At 39.3% G+C, this 21634-nt stretch overlaps 1 protein-coding gene across 5 annotated transcripts in view; it reads right to left on the bottom strand.

Moving 5' to 3' along the window:
• The window catches only part of LOC126817333 (serine/threonine-protein phosphatase 6 regulatory ankyrin repeat subunit A-like), a 42072-nt gene extending 29034 nt beyond the window's left edge, over nucleotides 1–13038 (bottom strand). For 4 of the 5 annotated variants that reach the window (XM_056100386.1, XM_056100388.1, XM_056100387.1 and 1 more), the window contains exon 1: nucleotides 12747–13038. In XM_056100386.1, coding sequence (XP_055956361.1) covers nucleotides 12747–12876 — 130 coding nt within the window. In that variant the 5' untranslated portion in view covers nucleotides 12877–13038. Of the gene's footprint in view, nucleotides 1–11612; nucleotides 12232–12746 lie in introns of those variants that run through there. The other variant, XM_056100390.1, reaches the window with a different exon arrangement.
• Nucleotides 13039–21634: the final 8596 nt, after the last annotated feature.

Here is a 21634-nt window from a genome sequence, read left to right as displayed (position 1 = left end):
TTCCATGAACCCTTTCAAAAAAAATTTGAAAATCCCATTGTGCCACACTCCTTACTGCCTATCTATCTTACTAAATTAAAATGATTTTTCAAAATATAAAATACCCTTGGCTCCTATATAAATCATCATAACCACAAAGCCATAAATACTTTGCATATGGCGTATGTAGTATTATAGGACTGATGGGGTTTCGATCCCCAGGTTGTACTTCACAGGGAGTAGAGTCACCCGTCCAAGCGAATTATTAAAAAAAAATTATCCATGTTTTAGTCAGGAAGAGCCCCCCCCCCCTCAGGTTTTTTTTTGGTCTTAATTATTTGAAAATAGTCTAATTTATACTTGAATCATGGTAATATATAAAATAGTAACAAAGAGTTTTGTTTACTGGGGTTTTGAGGGTTTTTTTTGTTCATGGGGTTTTAATTTGGGGCGACATCTAATTGCTTATATTGCCTTACCATAAAATAAACGGGTGGGCTGCAGCTATATTTCCCATGGAATGAAAAAAAAATGAATGAAAATTATTTTTGTGAATGATAGTATACAACCCGGGCCATTGGCAATGTTATCATTATTCCAAATATATCCATATGTCGCAATAGATCCCACAACATAGCTCTAATCAATGTTTGTTAATGTCGTGATTTTAAGTTAGGAGAGGGTGATTTTAGTTAAGATTGTCCCTAAAATATTTTAAGTTAAGATACATTTTTAACTTACAACGGAGGGGCTGACAAGGAAAGCTGTCTAGTCGTTCGGATGGGACGAAAAACTGAGGTCCCGTGTACACATTGGCGTGCACGTAAAAGATCCCTTGGCAGTTGGAATTCGATATAAGAGTAGGTCGTAGTGCCGCTGTCCGGGCAAAATTTCCCTCATAGCACACTGTATGGCGTATGCCCGTCTTCATTAGCCCAGGTTAGGAGCAGAAAAGTAGGACATTAAACTCCATTTCATTTAACTTACAATATTATTTTAGTGGATTTTATCTAAAATGCTTAAAATCGTTTTGTGAAACGCATCTATTTTAAGTTAGGATGGAATTTTAGTTTAAGACGATTTTAAGGAGATTTAAGTTTTTGTGAAACAGGGCCCTGGTTAAGTTGGAGATGTGGTCACAAATATATACTCAATGACAAAAGAAACGCACATGTTTTATAACTAATGGTACGTGTGTACTACTGAGTAGCTTGGATTTCAATGTGATTATTTTGTACCCACATGGTTGGGTAAATGTAATATGGGAAGTATAGGTCCAATTTTTGGGGGCGAAAAACATAACTTCCGGTATGATGGATTACAACCGACTTTCTGTTGATTATCCATGTTACGTACATCCGCGCGATTTTTTGTGAACACTAAAAGCACGTGTATATCTAGTTACCGATGGGTATTAAACGCTTGTAAAAATTTTCAATACATCACTTCACGTAACGACGTTTTAAGGATGGCTAGACTGTCATGTCAGCAGCAGGAACAGATATAGGCAGAATCCAGACTGGACAGACCGCACGGGTGATTGCTGAATACTTTAACGTCAATATTGGCCCTATCCACCGTCTGCTGAACCGATTCAACCTGACGAACTTAACTGATGATAGGAGGCGTAGCGGTAGGCCGAGAGTGGTTTCGAATACTCGGTTGTACGTGACAAGGAGTAGGATCGCCTGTCAAACCTCATGGGTTTTATCCGGGTCCTCCGGTTTCCTACCACTGCTAAAGACCCATACGCACAAGCGAATTATCACAGAGTAAAAATACACAGTGGCGACTGCTTCATTTGCATACAAAGTAGGTCGCGCACTGCATCTTGGGTTTTGTCTGTAATGTCACTAAACATGTCGGCTAAAGACGCTTCGCAGTTGAACAGAAGAAAATACTATAATACTATAGATAATAATAACAGCAGTATATATCATCAAAAATTTTATTTTGTCAGAGTACATATTTGGTGAAAGGTGTTTTCATATTTGATTGATTAATTGGCATTATATTGCATATTATGATATATTCCAATGTAGAGCACTGGGTACTGTAGGCCTAGAAGTAGATCTATAGGTATACGTCTTTAGGCTATCTAACTTATGATAATATGACCTCTCGCTCTAACTTGTCTAAGCTAAATCAAATCAAGGTAATTTCGGGACTAAGATGATTCAGTTTTATTTTAATAATTCAATTGATGGGTCTTTTTTTAGCAGTGACTGAGTGAGAGGAGACTGGAGGACCTGGAGAAAACCCATGAGGTTGGACAGGTGACCCTACACCTGTCGCGTACAAGCGGGGAATCGAAACCACGCCACTTGAATCCATGACATGTCATAGTCCTAGGTCTAATAAACGTATTAATATCCGGTAATTTAAATTGTAGATCTTTTTTTAGTAGTTGCGCTTTTGCGGGACAAGAAGTAGTTGGGCTTCGATGTAAACCAACTCATTCCTTGCATTCTTTATCGCATGTTATCTAGTATTTTCGTAATTTTAGAATTACATGTAGTTGTGATTTTTTAAAGGATCAAATTTTAAATCGTAAGCTTTACCCACATTCTATATTTTGTGTATCGAAAAATGTGATTCTATGTAGGTCTACAATTACTTGTGGTAAACAATTTAAGTGTTAAGTATATGGTATGTTATATACCTTTCCAAATTTCATAACAAAAATATTATTTTGCTCAATTTTCAGTTGCAATAAGCTTTTAATACAGTAAGCCTAATACTGTTATGCTATAAAAAAATCACATTTCCCCTTTTACTGGTAGGCCTTAATCCGACCAATAAAATATTTACTGAAGCACTATCACTAATTTTAAACCATTCAGTAATTCAAAATACTTTTAATTTACTCTGTCATTATCTAGTAGCTGTATGGTTAACTTCAGTTTTCATGGCAGATAATTCCATAAGTACACAGTATAAACTAAATTTTCTATTTCCAAATAATCAGTTGACAAAAAAAAAAAATCACAAAAATAAAAGTAACTCTGAACACAGATCAGACCTAATGTCATGGATATCTAGAGCAAATTTCAGATTTATAATAATTTAATATATTCTTGTGTAGTAGTGTAAAATGGATAATTTCATAGTATTAGGGGGCCTATAAAGTCCGTCAAAACATTACATGACAACCACAGCAATATGCAAAGTATTCATTCTAAAGTTGTTTTTGGTTTATAATTGTTTGTAAAAAGAGAAACCAATCAACTCAAATGTTTATTGAAAAATTTAATAGGCCTATTTCAAATAGAATTTTAATATCGTTAATTATTTTATTTTTTTTTAAAAATGAAAGCCTACATTAATTAATAGAACAAAAATCATAAAAGCACACAGTGAGTCAACGTTGGGGCCAAAGGTATTTTATCTTGGAAAACAACCAACGGCTCAAATCTGTTTATTGGAATACGTTATATGCCTATTTGAAATTCGATTTTAATATTCTTAAATTATTTTTTTATATTTTAATGAAAGCTTACTTTATTAACATAACATAAATAAGAAAATCACACAGTAATAAGCTCTAGAAGAAAGTTAAATCATGTTGAGGTTGAGTAAAATAGGCCTTATCCAAAAAAGGGCGTGTCACTTTGACATTTTCAAATGGTCCATTTTAAAGGGACAATAACACTCTTGCTAGCTTGAAAGCCCCAGAAAATAAATAATATCTCTATCTAAGTAGTAGATGTTTAAGTGTCCTACCTGTTGTGTAAATTATCCATTAAATCCTATTTTAACTGTCCAGAGGGTTCGAAAATATTTTTAAATCGAAGTTTCATTTGAAAAGGTTTACGTTAGACGTTTCAAACCATTATGTTGAATTTTCAAAATTTTTAAATAAGGTGTGTTAAGATGAAATTTGTATCATCAATTAATTGGAATATTGTAAAATAGTACAATTTGTTGACCAGAATAAAGATTGGGACATATTATTCAGTTACAACAAGAGTGGTATTGAGCCTTTAAGGTGTATGGAAATTACATTTCAAATCTGGGAATCGAAACCAGTATTTGGTGGATTAGTTTTAAAGTTAATAAAAACATTTTAAAATCGACAATAATTTACGGCCTTATAGACCAATTAATAAACCGTCACAAATGCCGTCTCTCACTTCATTTTCATTACGGGCTGTACCACGCTTTATCTATGCATGTTTTAAAAACATGAATCATGTTTTATAAATTCCCGAAAAACACACACAACTAACGTATGATTGTATGTGATAATTCTCGGTAGTTTTGTTACCGAAAATACTATAAAACTACGAAATTAAAGAGATTTAGTTCATCGATATAGATATCGTAACGTCATTGAGCGAACTGTCAGTGTGTGTAAATTACAGACAATTCCCAAGATGCATTGCGCGTCACTGTGTGACTATGGGCCGTAATGCGAGTCGCCACTCTGTATTTTTACTCTGTGCAGTTGACCCATAGAAATATATATTTCTATGGTTGACCCGATAACGTCAGTCATTCGATTAACCAATTAGCGAGCTCCATGTTTTTTTAAACCTACTTTTGCTTTGTTTTGATTTCTATCGCTGGTAATGTCTACCCACAGTTCCGCGCAAAAAAGGTCAAACGCTCGATTCGACAGACCATTTGATTGGCTGACCCCTTATTTCAAGCAGAACATGAGTTGATTAACAAGCACAGAGTTTACTGTGTAACAAGTCTTCCAGATCCAAGAGCAATCTCCCCAAAAAAGTTGTCTTCCCTTGCAGTTCATAGTTCGAATGCTTGATAGCGAGACTTGTGGAGAATGATCCAAGAGTAGCAAAGACAAGTAAAAACGAAATTTTGAACTATAAATAACGAAACGAAATTTGATCTGTGTTTTAATCAGATTGCCAAAATATTGACCCTGTGGCGGAAATGGTGTCACTGTGCAGGTTTACATCAACCACGTCATTCAACCCTATTTGGTACCATTTTTTAGAAGGCAACAACAACGCATAATGCAGCAGGATAATGCAAGACCCCATGCTGCCAGGGCAACACAAGACTTTTTGGCATTGATCAACATCAATATGTTACCATGGCCACCAATGAGTCCAGATATTCACCCCATAGAACACCTTTGGGACGAGCTTAAACGGAGGATCGACCAAATGATTCCCGGGCAACAGACAGCTGTACAACGTACAGACGAAGTTCGAGGAACCATGGTCCGACTACCCAGAGCTGTTATAAACCGACTTATTACGTCCATGTATCGCCAGTACGTAGCTGTTAATGTTAATGGAGGACATACACCCTACTAAGTTTCAGCCTCGTTTTGATTGTAAAGATGCACCATCTTAATAATGTTGTAAATAAATTTGTAAACGACTTTCTTCTTAATACCCATTTGAAAAAAAAAAGAATTGTCCCCCTATCCCAACCCTTACCCGTTCCACGTCTTTTTTTAAATTTAACCTTCTGAAATTTTTATTTAGATATGCGTTTCGTTTGCAGTTGTCGTTAGTATATTATAAGGGTACTTTGCCAGGTGAAACTAAAGGCACCCAATCGTAGCTAAAATTAAAACAAGCACATCAGTATATCTCAACGTTTTTAGCTACGTTCTCATAGCTAAAAGAACTATTGTAAAATTGGGGTTTTATCCTACAATTAGATCAGGCCTAAGCCCCACGGCTTCACCCCCCCATTGACCTAACCTGTGATGGCCAAGTAAGGCTTGATGGGTCAAGGGGTGATTCCCCAGTACAGTTAAGGATATTTTCACCACTATATTTATAGATAAAAGGGTACTTATCAACCAATCTCTTTTAATATCTTTTACACCACAACACCAACTCTTATTACACTTCTAGTCAAACACAGGTTTCCAACTCAGCATAGAGGGCAGAGAACTTGCTATTGAGATTGAGAGAGCATGTGCATATGAATGTGGTCTTTTATAACTTCTAAAAGCACATGCTTGGTCCAGTCTACTATTAAAACTGGCCCAGTCCATTATAGACACAAGGGAGACTGGGCAATTTTACTACACACACCCCAACTTTATAAAAGGAGACCCTCCTTGGGGAAACAAATTAACCCTACAGAATACCACCGACCAACCAATGTCCTATGTACACTCAAGGAGGGAAAAAAGCATAAACATTAAAAACTAAAGTTAAACTTGAATGACAGATAAAAATCCCCATACAAAAACACTCATTTTAAAACTATTGACATGGATATAAAATTTTAAGAGGAATCACAAATGGGACAGGTATATATATCTATAGACTCTGCCTCCTCAGAGGTTAGATTAACACACCGTCCATGGAACCACTCTAAATAATGGTCACACTTTATTCCAAATCCTCGTCCCCATGGTTTTCGGCAAACACAATAGATTTTACGAGTAGGACGCACTGGGGTAGGATTATCTCCTCATGATTTTATTCCTATAATGCTCTACCCAATATGGACTTAATTTCTTATTCTTCCCCTTGAGGCATGCGGTATCCAAGATATACACACAATCCCCGATATGTTTTTTTCCAGATTTTCACAATCCTTTTTCATTCTTTTTTGGCGAGTTTGCAAAGTCTTACGTGCCATTTCATGCGATTTAGTAATATTTTCTTTAAGATTTTTCAAATACACATCAGGCAAGGGTTCCTGATCCTCCGATGGAGATCCAAACATTAACTCCGCGGGCATGTTAACTTCTCTTCCCAACATTAACTTATTCGGCGTATACCCCGTACACCGGTTTACAGAAGAACTAAGGGCACCCACTAACTGAGGCAAATAAATGTCCCAATCAGCTTGCGTGTCCCCCATATAGCAACGTAAGGCATCCATTAATGTCCGGTTGTATCGTTCCACCTGACCATTGGATGAAGGACGATAAGGGGTAGTGCGGGCTCGATGTATTTTCAATAAATCACACAAGGATATAAATAGGTCACTTTGGAAATTCCGACCCTGATCGGTAAAAATATGGAACGGAACTCCAAATCTCGAAAAGAATTCATTGACCGCGGCTTGTGCTGTTATTTCCGCAGTTTGAGATGGCAAAGTGATACATTCTACCCACTTGGTGAATTGATCCACCATCATCAAAATATACTCATTTCCCTGATGTGATTTAGGCAAAGGGCCTAGAAAATCTAGGTGAACTCTTTCCATAGGTGCCCCCGCATGATAATTGACTAAATTATGTCTAGCTATCCTAGTTGCCTTTTTACTTCGATTACATTGCTTACATGATGCGACATAACTTAATTTCCTGGGTCATCCCATACCAGTAGTATTTTGGTCTTATTCTATATCTAGTCCGATCCATCCCTTGATGGCCAGCTGCAGGGACATCATGATTTAATCGTAACAGTTCAGAAACTAAGAGCTTGGGCACTACTAATTGAGAATGACCGTCCGGGTCTTTCCTATACAAAATTTGATTCTCATCTAAATAATATAAGTTCTGATTGATCCAGTAACTTTTAGAGGCAGGACTAGCTAGAAATAATTCACCCTTCCCTGGCTCTATTTTATTAATCATCCAATTTAACAAAATCGCAAGATCAACATCTCGACTTTGACCTACTTTAATTTCTTCCTCTAATTTGCCTGATAAATCTATTCCCGAATCATCCCGAGTCAAAGTTAAAACTTGGGGATTTCCCTGATTATTTTGTGGAGAAACTATCAGAGCACAAGTAGTTAGCAAACCATCTAAATCGGTAGTCCCAAAATTTTCATTAATTTTATCTTGCCATTCCCCTTTAAAACTATTTAGGTCAATATCAATAGTAGGTTTCCTATTAATTTTGGGTGGAATTAAGGGGACAGCTTCCTCAACATTAGTTTGATATTCATACCAATTTTCATGGGCTCTTATACAATATTTACAACCTCCACAGGTAATGCTAAAACTGGGGTAGTTATTAAAGCAGTCTTTATATTTTCAAAAGCCTCTTGCTGCTCCTCCCCCAATAAAAAGGTTTTTTACCCGTGATAGCGTATAAGGCCAGCGCCTTCTCTGCATACCCTTTTAAAAAGACACGAAAACGTGCCAACACTGTTCTAAGATTAGATATGTGATCTTCAAATTTTTGCCCCATAACTAGCACATCATCAATAAAAGCCAACGATATATTCCAATTCAAGCCTTGTAACACTAAGTTTGCAGCGCGACTATACGTGGAGGGACTATTGGACAATCCAAATGGCATGCGTTTAAATTCGAATAGACCAAATTTAGTCAGAAATGCTGTTTTCTTTTGATCTTCAGGTTTGACTTTGATCTGCCAATATGCAGAGTTCGCATCTAACTTAGAGAACCATTGATTACCTGCAAGGGTATCTAAACATTCTTCGATAATAGGCAAAGGATATACATCCTTAGTCGTAACTGCATTAAGAGCTCGATAGTCAATGCACCATCTTACATTTCCGTCAGGTTTGCATATCAATACGGGGGCCGACGCCCAATCCGAAGTGGAAGGTTCAATAACACCTGCTTTCAACATTTTCTTTAAATGGGATTCCTCCTCTGAGGCAAAACACAAAGGTGTCCTCGCATCCGTTCCTTAATGGGCAAGGCATTCCCTGTGTGAATGGCATGTTCTATAGAAGTGAAATTTCCTAAGTCATATTCATTTTGAGCAAAAACATCACTAAACTCAATCAATAACTCAGCTAATTGCCTTGCTTGGACGCTTGACAAATGTTTAATTGATCGTTCATATAAAGAAACTAAATGTTCAGGTATCTCCTGGATACCATCTTCATTTAATACCTCATTGACCTTGGGACCTACAGGATTAAGGGTGGGGGACCCCGGGAAAGAATCTCCTAAGGGGATAGGAAATATAGATTCCTTTCCAACCTCATAGGCTTGTCCAATTATGTCATTAGATTTCAAAACAATGTCCTTATCGGACGCATTAATCAAACATACTGTGGGATAATCAGTATTCAAATGAAGAGTACGACCGATAAGTAACTGTTCACTTTCTATAGGCTCTATCATATAATCTTTTAATGTCCTATCCATTTTACAAGGTAGACAAGTGACTGACCTAGCCGTAATAATAGTTTTAGTAGGGACCATAACCAGGGCAGTATATAGAGTACTATCAGTATTACACGTAGGCCTTAGTCCTGTTACTATGGGAATAGTCTCATCACCTACTAGTAAACACTCATGTAAAAAGTCAATGATAACTTTCCATTTTCTAAGAAAATTTAAGCCAAGTAAAGCTGTATCAGCTATTGGGGCTACATAAACATTACCTGTAAACGTGAAAGACCCTATTCGGAGAGTAACGGGGCCAATCAAAAATCCAGGAAATGTCATATTTTCGGCTGCTGCATGTATGGTAATATCCCTAATTTTGGGTGGCTTAATTTCAATTTGATCATAAACCTCAGGCGATATTATAGTACAATCCAAACCAGTGTCAATTAACGACTCAGTAACTAAATTTTCTATTGTTAAAGGGACTATATGCAATAACAGAGGGTAATCTAGCAACAGAAATTTCATCAGGCTTAGAAACACTATCACTCCTCCCAAACTTGGATATAGGGGCAATGTCAATATAACATTTGTCTACAGGTTCAGGTAGGGGTGCTTGTTTCAGGTTTGGGCCTTGTTCAACAGGGATCGAGGGAAGGCCTACTGCCTCGTCCCTTGATCGTTTAAATTATCACTGTCTTTAAAGCTTAATTGTTTCATTGCAGAGGGAGGTAATTGCGAATTAGAAAATCGCAAATGACACTCTTATAATGTCCCACCTGTCCACATCCAAACATGTCACACTTGTCCTATTAGGTGAAGGGGAGGACTTTCTATTTAATGTCAGAATTAAAGTGGCTATCATGTCTTTAAGTTGAGTTATTTCCGTCTTCATCTGACCTATTTCCGACTCCTCTTTAGGTTTTTCAGGGGTGGCCTTAACATTTAAACTGGGAGGTTTAAGTTGATTGCGCACAGGAGAAGGACTAGTCCTACGTACATGGGGATATACCGGACTATATTCCACTGCTGTTTGCATATCTGCTTGAGGCAATTCCCTAAATCCTACTTGAGAGGGACTGGGTGATCTTGACTCAGGGTAGTAATAAGTACAACTAACACGAGATCTCGGGTCTTTATATACTCGTCGAGGGAGCGAGGATCGAGATTGGCGAGAATTAAACTTAGCCGAATCATAGTCATCATTCCTATCTGTTCGGGGACAATTTCCAATCTCGGGTGCATTAAGAAATCCTACCTCTATCTCCCCCGGGATAACCACTACCCCTATTCCTATCTGAAGTCGATTTTAACGGAATTACGCTGTTGACATGAGTAAACCACTGCAACCGTTCAACCGCTTCCTCGATGTCAATTAACCTCAAGTTAGCGACAAATCTGCCCGCTTCTGGGTTATTACATCCCGAAACCAATTTCAAAACCGATTGCCTAGCTATAAAATCATCCGACGACAAACCAGAGTAAGCTCGTAATGCTAACTGCTGTACACGATCGCTCCAATCACTTATCGACTCATTAAGACCTTGAGTTGCGGTCTGAAACTCAACTTGGGCAGCCTCCGGAATAGTCTGACCTCCGAAGCGTTTTTGCATCATTTCTAAAGTTGATTTAAAATTCATGCGAGGAAATCTTCGAGTTATACTTGTAAAGTATTCCGCTGCCTTATCCGTCAAACAATAACATAGATAATCCTTACACCACGAGCTATGAGACCCCCAGGGCTGGGACAGGGCCAACCAGATAAACTTATCACTAAAAGTATCCCAACTTCCATCTGATTTCCCGTTATAAACTAAAGAGCGAGGAATCGTTCAGGGGTTAAAGGAATCTTCTCTTGGTTGATGTCTATTGTCATGTCTTACAAACATCCCCTCCCTTTCAAATGTATTGGGGTAAGGTTGGGGTTCCCTACATCTTACATCTTGACTTGGGTACAAAGGGGGTTGCATGCATGACCAGGGATCCTCTAAAAATACCTCTGCCTCCTCCAGAAAAGCTTCCCTATAATCAAAGGGTTCTGATTTAACATGCCATTTAGACTCGGTACTAAAATCTTAATTTTTCTGCCATGATATAGAGCGAAGCTCTAAAGCACCGCGCAAAGCGCGATGCTTGAGCAAAGCTCTTTTCCGGTAACACAGGAGCGTAATTGAAAACGTCACCCACAGACTGTTGATTAAAAAATAATTCAGACAGGAACCGGATACACTGGGCAAAACAGGTAATGTGCATGTCAACTTACCAAATCTCGCCCAAGTGAGATCACGTAACTAACAAAAATAATTCTACACACCAAATCTCGCCCAAGAACTATTTCTATGATGCGTCTAATCAATGACGTCATATATTTTTTACGTCAATGAAAATAATTCTCACACCTTTGTTCTTTTTTTAAAAACAAAATTAATGTATAAAATTTAGATCTAAATAAAAATCGATTTTGAAAAACAAAATTATTTAACATTTTTTGTATCACTTGAGAAAAATTAATTATGAAGGTTTTATATTTGACAATAATCAGCTTCGCTCTACTCAGGCAATGCCTGTTGTTACTAGTGTTACATATTATGATTATTGTTGATTTCAATAAACTAATTTTATTTGCAACAAAAATCTAACAAATTACCCTTTCAAATAACCTAAGATATAGGGGCTTTACTATAAAAGTAATCTAAGAAAATAATTCAACTTAATCAAGTCAAGAATTAAACTTAATCTAAAAACTTTCCCAAAAGTTTGACTATTTTCTCAAAAGTCGGCCATTTTGGTTGTTTACTTCCGGCGAAAATGCCTATCGGGAAATTCCTGAGTTAATTATATTTTCCACCTAACGTAAACCTAGACCAATAAATATCACTAAGTACAAATTAATATCCCTGCAGATTAATAAAAGTGAGAGAAATATTATAATCCACAGTGAGGTAATCTAAATTATTTGTTGAGTTTCCTAATGACAAATACTATCGATATAGCTAGAGCTAACCCCAAGCACTCACAAAGCATGCGTTACCAAGGTGACGGCTAGTACTTTCCCGCGCTTTCGAGTATATGCGTTTGCCCAATTGCAATATGAACTACAATTACCTTAATAAATATATCCGATACGAAATTACAATCACTACTACTTTTTATAATTTACCATGGGCAATTAGGTGAATTATATCCACTCAATCCAGGGGAAACGGGATTTTTAAACTAACTCCCACTAACACTAACCCACAAAAGTTCAAAAGCCGCAGCGCCATTTATAGTAAAATTGGGGTTTTATCCTACAATTAGATCAGGCCTAAGCCCCACGGCTTCACCCCCCCCCCATTGACCTAACCTGTGATGGCCAAGTAAGGCTTGATGGGTCAAGGGGTGATTCCCCAGTACAGTTAAGGATATTTTCACCACTATATTTATAGATAAAAGGGCACTTATCAACCGATCTCTTTTAATATCTTTTACACCACAACACCAACTCTTATTACACTTCTAGTCAAACACAGGTTTCCAACTCAGCATAGAGGGCAGAGAACTTGCTATTGAGATTGAGAGAGCATGTGCATATGAATGTGGTCTTTTATAACTTCTAAAAGCACATGCTTGGTCCAGTCTACTATTAAAACTGGTCCAGTCCATTATAGACACAAGGGAGACTGGGCAATTTTACTACACAACTAATACCAAAATATGTGCATCATACAGAATTTTAAATTCACGTTACAAAACTGACTTGACGTAATCTTAGAAATAGAAACATTAAACAAATACATACCATTTGCAACTTCTTGCTCCAAATTATTCTCTTCATCATTTAGCAGATTGTGATAGTTGGTTAGTGCTAGGGGTGCATAAATCCTATTTATTACACCCCAAAGTCGACACAATAGATTCCATAAACCCATCTTTTGGTGGTAGGCTAATTGTTGTTTCCTTTACTTGTTTGACGTCTGACCAACTTTCTGGTTGTCAATGATTCTTCAGTAGTGTGTCCAGATTTTACTGGTTTTGGAAGAAGAAAAAGGTAGACCTATTATAACTTGTTACTACAAGTGAATGATGCTCGACTGTCTTCTCCAGTAATAATTAATTCATTTAAACATAGAACTAGAATACTAACGGAAAAGCCCACTCGGTGACGTATAATGGTGATGACATTAATTATGTTGTACATCGCATGCGCGAAGTGGAATTTCAAGAACTTGACGATGTAAGTTATTTCATAATTTTGTGACCAGGGGGGAATAGGCGTACGAGCCAGGGGGGCAGGGGGGGGGGGGCAGCTGCCCCCCTAACTTTCGGGCAAGCTGACTTTTCGGGCAAGCTGACTTTTCGGGCAGGCGGGTAAAGTGATGAAAAAATTGTTTCATCTACTTGGCAAAATAAAGTGCCCGAAATCAAATAAAACACTAATTTTACGGGTTGGAATAGCAGTAAAACGCGTTTGCTGCCGTCAAATATTCCAAAATTTTCTTGTGTGGGGGTCCATACAAGGTCAGCTCCGCTTCTTCGCCTCTCGAGGAAAACCGGCGCCGCTGTCTGTAAACCTGAAATTTTTTCGGGCATTTCTAGTTTTGCTTCCCCAACTGTCATCGAGCCCTAATAAAACACTAATTTTACTTTTCTTTTAATTGAATGCCACGAATTTGTACTGAGTTGACTATGGATTAAAACATTTTGTCTGGAGCCACTCTATTTTGTGCGACTTTTTTCTGACATCGAATATTATTTGTGAATGCAGCTGCAACAGTCTGATTGGATGGTTGGAATTCAGAATGGGATTTCGGTTACAAAACCATTGGATACTTTTGGAGTTGCTTACACGGGCTAGAACAGCAGAAAACGCATTTGCGGTGGTTAAATTTTCAAAATTTTCTCCGGCAGGGTGAGGCCCCCATACCCCGCGACGATTGATTGTTTGTTGGGAATTCTGGTCAGCCAGGATGAAATAGCAGGAAAATGCGTTTGCAGCAGTTAAATTTCATCCCGTCTCCGTGGAATGTAAACGATCCATTGGAATTCGAGTCAGCCATCTTAATTAGGCTATATTAGACCACTCTGAAATTGCTTTGTTCACGGGCTGAAATAGCAGGAAAACGTGTTTGCAGCCGTCAAATATTCAAAAATTTCCTTTGGGGGGTCCATACAAGGTAAGCTCCGCTTCTTCGTCATTCGAGAAAGACCGGCGCCGCTGGTAAACCCGAAATGTTTTCGGGCATTTCGGGTTCTGCCCCCCGCCCCCTAACATTCATTGAGCCCGTACGCCTATGGGGGGGGGGGGGGGAATCAACAATAAACATGCTGTAGTTCTTGTCAATGATAAGCGTTAATTTTTACATAATCATAACGGAAACTAGAACATCGCTAACGCTGCAATATACGTCCACAGTTCTGCTTTGACTGATACGGTACTTTTTAAAATGAAGAGAATGAAATATGAAATGGCTGTAATATGAAATGAAATGGGGTTTTACGTCCTACTGTTCTGCTCCTAACCTGGGCTAATGAAGACGGGCATCCGCCATACAGTGTGCTACGAGGGAAATTTCGCCCGGCAGCGGCACTATCGCCTACTCTTATATCGAATTCCAACTGCCAAGGGATCTTTTACGTGCATTCTAATGTATACACGGGACCTCGATTTTTCGTCTCATCCGAAGGACTAGACAGCTGTCCTTGTCAAGCCCTCCGTTCTGCACCACTGACAAGGGGAAACCACGTCGGGTGTTCGGTTTGTTTTGCCTAATTTCAGACCAAATGTTAACAAAAAAGTGGATGTGACACTGCCGTCCTTAGAGTATAAGGAATAAGTATACCAACATAATCCATTCAGAATTTTGGCTTTCGGGCGCTAAAGGCAAAAATTGGGCGTGGCCCCGGCCCTGGAAGTTGGGGCATTCACAAAAATCATTAGTTGACGCCCTTAGACTATAAGGAATATATATGCCAAGTACCAAGCTGATCCATTCAGAATTGCGGCCTGTAAACGACAAACACAAAAATTTGGCTTAGCTCTGCCCCTGGGGGTCGGGACATGCAGTTGTCGTCCTTAGGCTATAAGGAATACACATCCCAAGTTCAAAGATGATCCATTAAGATTCGTGGCCGGTTGGCAAAACACACAGACACAAAGAAAAAATGGGTATGGCTTGGTCACATTCTACCCCGCTAAACATAGTAACGTCCCTGTTACATAAACAAATAAAATACAAATCATAAAAGTAAAAATACAGTTAACAATATGAAAAGTCTAAATAGTTCAAAGCTTTTAACGTTTTTATACAATCAGTCTCATGTGACAGATTTAGGTAAATGGTATGGATTTTGGTGAGTTCCAGCTGCAGATCTAGTACTTGTGTACCTGTATCAGGTTGGGTGTTTGGGGCACAGTTAAATTCACATACCGAACTAAGAACAACGAGTTCATTATTTACTTTCAAAGGTTCACTGCAAATAGTTCTATTGTCACATGTACTAGCATTCTTATTAGGACCTAATACATTAACTGGTGATCAGGCGTTTGAAGGGGCGTTTTCGAGATATAGGGGGTCAAATGTCTACAATGGGTGGGGGGGGTTGAGTGTCATTATGTTGACTGGGGCTGGGGGAGGGGGGTTGGCGGGAAATGATTCCACGTTGATTTGAATGAAGATTTACAATGTGAATTGGTTTCTGAATACATTACACCCCCCCCCCCTCCCACACACACACACACACACGGGCACCCACCCCGGTGTCCACCCCCACACAATGGGAATCTTATAAACACATTTAGAGATGTTTCACCAAGCTCTTAGAAATTCATCATTTCAATCAACGTGAACTCATTTCCCGCCAATCTTATCCCCACCCAGGGGCGTAAATGGGGGGGGGGGGGTACATTAAAGGAATTAATGAGGTAAACAAACAAAACAGGCGAAATTGACAGATAGGCCTCAAGATTCTGTCCCATTTTTATCCTCTCGTTAACGAGAATTTGGTTCCAACTTCCCTTTACCATGACATTGACTATTATATCCTTCTTCTACTCATATGTTGTCTTATACTGTCTGAGCACTATCATATTCAGTTTATTCACGGTTATAATGAACTGCCCAGTTATACTGGTGTGTGGGTCGTGGGGCGTCAAACTATACAAATGTTATGTCAACCCTTGCAAAACAGGCGGAATTGACAGGGGCAGATCTCGAGATTCTGTCCCATTGACTCATATTTCTGGTCCTCTCGTCCACAAGAATTTCTCCCAGCAATGAACTCAGTTAGAGATGCCGAGACTAACTGAAAATCAACGGAATGAAGCCATGGGAATGTCCAGGGCTGGCATGTCTACATGTGCTATTGCCAGACACTTCAATTGTCATCAGTCCACTATTGTAAGGTTGGTGGAACGTGTTCGAGTTACTGGATCAACACGTGACCGTCAACGTCCTGGTCCACAACGCGTTACAACCCAGGCTCAAGACCGCTACATTGGGGTCACTCATCTGCGTGACAGATTCCGCCCAGCGACTCGAACAGGTGCAGCAGTCGTCAGAAGACAAGGACCAGTAAGTGCCAACACCGTAAGACGTCGTCTAAGAGAAGTAGGACTCCGTGCACGACCTTATGTTGGAGCTATCCTCAGGGATCATCACCGTCAGCGGCGTTTGATATGGGCTCAAGGACACCAGACATGGAGAAGAGTAGACTGGCAAAGTGTGCTCTTCAGTGATGAGAGTCGCTTTCATCTTTATCACGCTGATGGCCGTCAACGTGTGTGGAGACGTCTTGGGGAACGTCTTGCAGACTGCTGCGTCTTCGAAACGGATCGATGGGGTGGGGGAAGTGTAATGGTGTGCAGAGGCTTCACATTTCATCACCGGACCGCCCTACACATTTGCAGGGGTCGCGTTGTTACTGTAGCCTTCCGTGATGATGGCCCGTGGGGGACACACGCGCTACTTACATCTGTGTCGTACTTTCGGTTTTGACCCCTCTGACTTTGTACCCTTGATTACAGATTAAACATCCATAAGTGTACAAATGTGTTGTTATTGACGTGTTCCCATTTGAATATGTTTACAGGATCATTTTGTTATACGAAAAACTAAGTGATGCGTATTCAATGGCGCTCAGTATATATGACATAAACTTTATGTCAACTTAAATAAAACTGCTTTCCGGCGAGACAACGATCGGCGAACAACTATATAATTATACAATACTATTGTTACAGTATTGGGTCTTTATATCAGGTTCAGATGACAAGACTAGTTTAACATCTTATAATACTTTTATTCTCTGCTTCTTACACATCAAGTACACACATCGTAATGTGCCAACTCCCAGACGCTCTCCCTCGTTCCGTCTCGGCTCGTGCCAAGGCGCCCATGGCCTCCGCTCTCGCGTCCTTGCCCCGACCTCACTGACTATGTCGTTTCCATTCTGGATTTATAAACCCTTCAAGACAAAGGATCTTATTAGACATCTGGCTAATGTATCATATCAGGTCTAGCATTCAATACATGATTATCAGACAAAGAAAGTTTAAATGAAACATGCCAACAAGTTAAGGTTACATAATGACATAAGGAATGCTACCAAAACCTTCAGGGGTGTCGATAGTAGACAGGTTTAAAATCACTTTCACGTGTCAAGATGGTAGGAACCGTCTATAACATCTGTCACTATCTATGTTCTACCGGGACGCTTAATGTTATAGCTAGTATTTTGTTGACGTTCATTGTGGGGTGGGATTTGGAACCGCCCCACCCCACCCCCATATTCCCAGCTTCTAGATCCGCTATTGCACATGGTCCCTAGAAAACTCGCACCTGTGGTGCTCGGCTCCTGACTGCGTCACGCGTACTGGGAGTATGGGCATCAGTCGGTCGCATTTTGGCTAAATACCCCCCCCCCCCCCCCAAAAAAAAATCGTTATGTACGCCTCTACTGGATATGAATTGGTAAAATACAACATAAGCTTTAGTTGGTGGTTAAATACAAGTATGTATGAAACAACACAAATTTCAGAAATTTCAACACAGTTTCAGAAATTTCAACACAAGTTTTAGAAATTACAACACAAGTTTCAGAAATTTCAACACAAGTTTCAGAAATTTCAACACAAGTATTGTGAAGATTTTCACACAAATTTCAACACATGTTTGAACAAATTTAACACAAGTTTGCGTTATTTGAACAAATTTAATACAGGTTTTGTGTTGTTTCAACACAATCTGATTAAAAAACAGATCTATATTTCGTTTCGTTTTTTTATACTTTCGATGGCCTACACTACATGAAGATCTGACAAGTTATAGCGATAGGTCACGTCAGGAGTCAAAAGACCGACTTACGCCCCTATGACGTCAGACATTTTATTAACCAATCAGCATTGATGTTACTAGTGGATTACCCACAGTTCCGTGAAAAACCCGCCTGAAGCTCGCCGTAACAGACCGTTTCATTGGCCTATCCCGGACCAGGCCCGTAGCCAGAGGGGGGCAAGGGGGGGGGGGGCAATACACCCCCCCCCCCCGAAAAAATGTTTTGCACCCCGAAAAAAAAATTGCCGACCATAGCTCTAAAATACCTACTGTAGACTGTGCCAGGTGTGACCCCCCCCCCCCCCGCCCAAAAAAAAAAAAAACCTCAACAAACTCCACTGCCCCTCCGAAGCTAGCAAGCTGGCTACGGGCCTGTCCCGGACACCATTCAGAACACGAGTTAAATAACAACTCTTCCAGATCCAAGTGTAGTAAAGACAAGTAAAACGAAATTTTGAACTATAAAAACGAAACGAAATAGGATCTGTGTTTTAACCAGATTGGTTTCAACATTTAATATAAGTTTGTGTTGTTAAATAGAGATATTTAACATAATACAATGAAAATAATACAAGATGAGAAGAAATTATATTCTACAAGATTTTAGTCTGTGGTGTCTTTCGCCGTAAGAGCTCCACAAGATATTGGACATTACAATATATAATTTTTTCACAAATTTCTTCTCAGATCCAACTTTGTGGGGCTTCTTAAGGTTCGTTTCGGGCATGCAAGTTAAAAATAAATATTTTATGAGAGTCCCTAAATGGTGTAGTTTATTAGTACAATGACCCGGTAAACGACAACGACAAGAAGGTGCAGATCCGTGACTAGACGTGACCATATATAGGCATAACATTATGATACGTAGGCTATCTTACTATGGTGACTGTGAGTGTTTTAGTTTATTGAAGAAGGATGTCCGGATACAATTCGTCGAGCTAGTATGGCGCATGTGACCATATATAGGCATGACATTGTCATTTGTATTCCATGAACTAGTTAACTACCCAGAAACATAATCTTTCTACCTAACTTCATATTTCTTTTATTTCCTATCTATGCCCACCTGCAGGAACTAATAACAAAATCGTTCCACAGAGAGAGAGAGAGAGAGAGAGAGAGATTCATTGATAGTGCGCTTTATTCACACTTTAAACTTTAACTGTATGTGCGACATCAGTTTAAAAGGACATGGCCACATATTGTTGCTGTGTTTAAATATGCCATTTACCATTCAGAAAGAGTGTTGTGTGCGTCAGGTCCATTATATTTTCGCGGTAACTGTCTGAAGGTTCGTTTACACTAAGCGCGACCGCAACCGTGAACGCGGCGATCGCATATTGGAATGGGGTCGTTTATACTGACCGGAACGCGAACGTGGTCCGATATGCTTTCGCGCGGAGATTGCCTCTAGAGTGGATGTTTGGGAATATTTCGAGCGAACGATTTTCATTAGCCAACCAGTGTGTATGGTCGAAAGGCTTACAAGGTCAAATCATCTATACTCCAGTTTTACCTGCGAATGTCCGTATCGCTCGCTGCTCACAACACGAACGATGATGCTTCGCGGAGAAAGTTGCATTGGGCAGTTGTCACTGGCACACAAACCTCGCGATTATCCGGACCCCATTGAGATCCACGGTAGATCATCAGTGGATGGGGTGAAAACCGTGGTTAACACGTGGACATGTACGTCAAAATCAACTTGGTAGTTGGAATTCAACAAAGAGTAGGGGACAACACACTACATGACGCCCATCTGAATAGCCATTGCCAGGTACTTTGTGATTGATCGGACACATCGGAATAAACCTGAACAGACACTTCCAAATCTATAAAATTTGCGAAATTTAGGAAAACGCAAATACATGTGAAAATGTATAAATTTTCTTTTATGGCGCGAGACCAAGATCGTTTGAACAAATCTGAATGAATAATTATTCATCAAAGTAGTTTTAAATAGATAAAACGCTTCAGACGATGCCGAAGATGTAAAAATTAACGGACCGACGACTAACGAAGGGGGGGGGGGGCGGGGTGTACATAAGCTAGACTACATCTACTGGTCAGATGAAAACTTAAGGGCGGTGCCACGTTGTACCGGGTGATTCTCAAAGATTAAGCATATCCTGCTTTGTAGTCTACATGACACCATATATAACTTCTAGTTATGAGACCAATTTAGACCTATATGAAATTGAAATTTTGTGGCGCCAGGCAGGGTAAGCTTACTCTTCCGGACACCTATTACCACAGTTTGTCGTGTATATCGCACACGGCGAACAGTCCATTTTGCTGATTACACTATTTTGCCTGTACCGTTTTGGGTTTTTTTGGGGGTTTTTTTTGGGACTTCGAATTTTGTCTAATGGTTTGGATTGTTCGTACTTAGTTTTATTTTATTTTCCTCTTTTCTGGGGTGCAGGGCAGTGGACCTGGCAGCGAACAACGTCTTGTCCTTCGGTTTGGACGACAAATCGTGGTCCCTTACAGACATTAACGTGCACGTAAAATAACCCCTTTTGATTGGAATTAAAAATATGAGTCGTCATTAGCACGACTGTCCAGGCAAACTTACCCTTATAGTACACTGTATGGCGCATGTCCGGCTTCATTAGCATGGATGGAGCAGAAAAGTAGGACGTTAAACCCCATTTCATTTTATTTCATTGTAACTGTGTAGGGAGATCCATCTCCTACTTGACAAATACTTAAGACGATATGCAACATGAACACTTAAGATAACGTGACTGAACTGAAAGGAGATATGTATGGGCGTCCCATCAATATTTTTTGTGGTGGGGACATGATATACTGTGTCCCCACCACTTATTTCAGATGTTTTGCTTACTGCTATTTTTTTTGATTGAAATCATTCCAGAGCTTTTATTGATATTTCAGAAACTTCAACTGGTACTATGTGAATCATTAAAATAGCTATGGGAACAGTATAAACAGCTAGATTTAACTTTTTAAAAAAAGCGAAATGTTATTATTTCAATGTGGTCGCCATTTTTGAATTTTAACGTGGGAAAAATGACGAAGTCGAAAGTCGACAAGACGGTACACAAGCCAAAATGCAAGTCGTCGAAAATAGGAAATTAGGAAAAAACGAGGGGAGCTATTATCGCAGTGTATTATTTCTTAATTTCCTATTTTCGAGTTCATTTTGGCTTGTATAGCGTGCTGTCGCATCACATTATGAATGGTAGTTATAGTCTTCATATTAAAACGGACCTAACAATTCAGTAACTGAAGACCTTTCGCCAAATACTTCTACTAATACATCTAATATTTCTTCTGGATTTGTCTTATCAGCTGCAGGGCGATAACATAATTCCTCTTTTGCAGGACC

Source organism: Patella vulgata, chromosome 4, assembly GCF_932274485.2.
Source record: "Patella vulgata chromosome 4, xgPatVulg1.2, whole genome shotgun sequence".
Taxonomy (NCBI): Eukaryota; Metazoa; Mollusca; class Gastropoda; family Patellidae; genus Patella; species Patella vulgata.
This window is presented reverse-complemented; position numbering and strand designations above follow the sequence as displayed.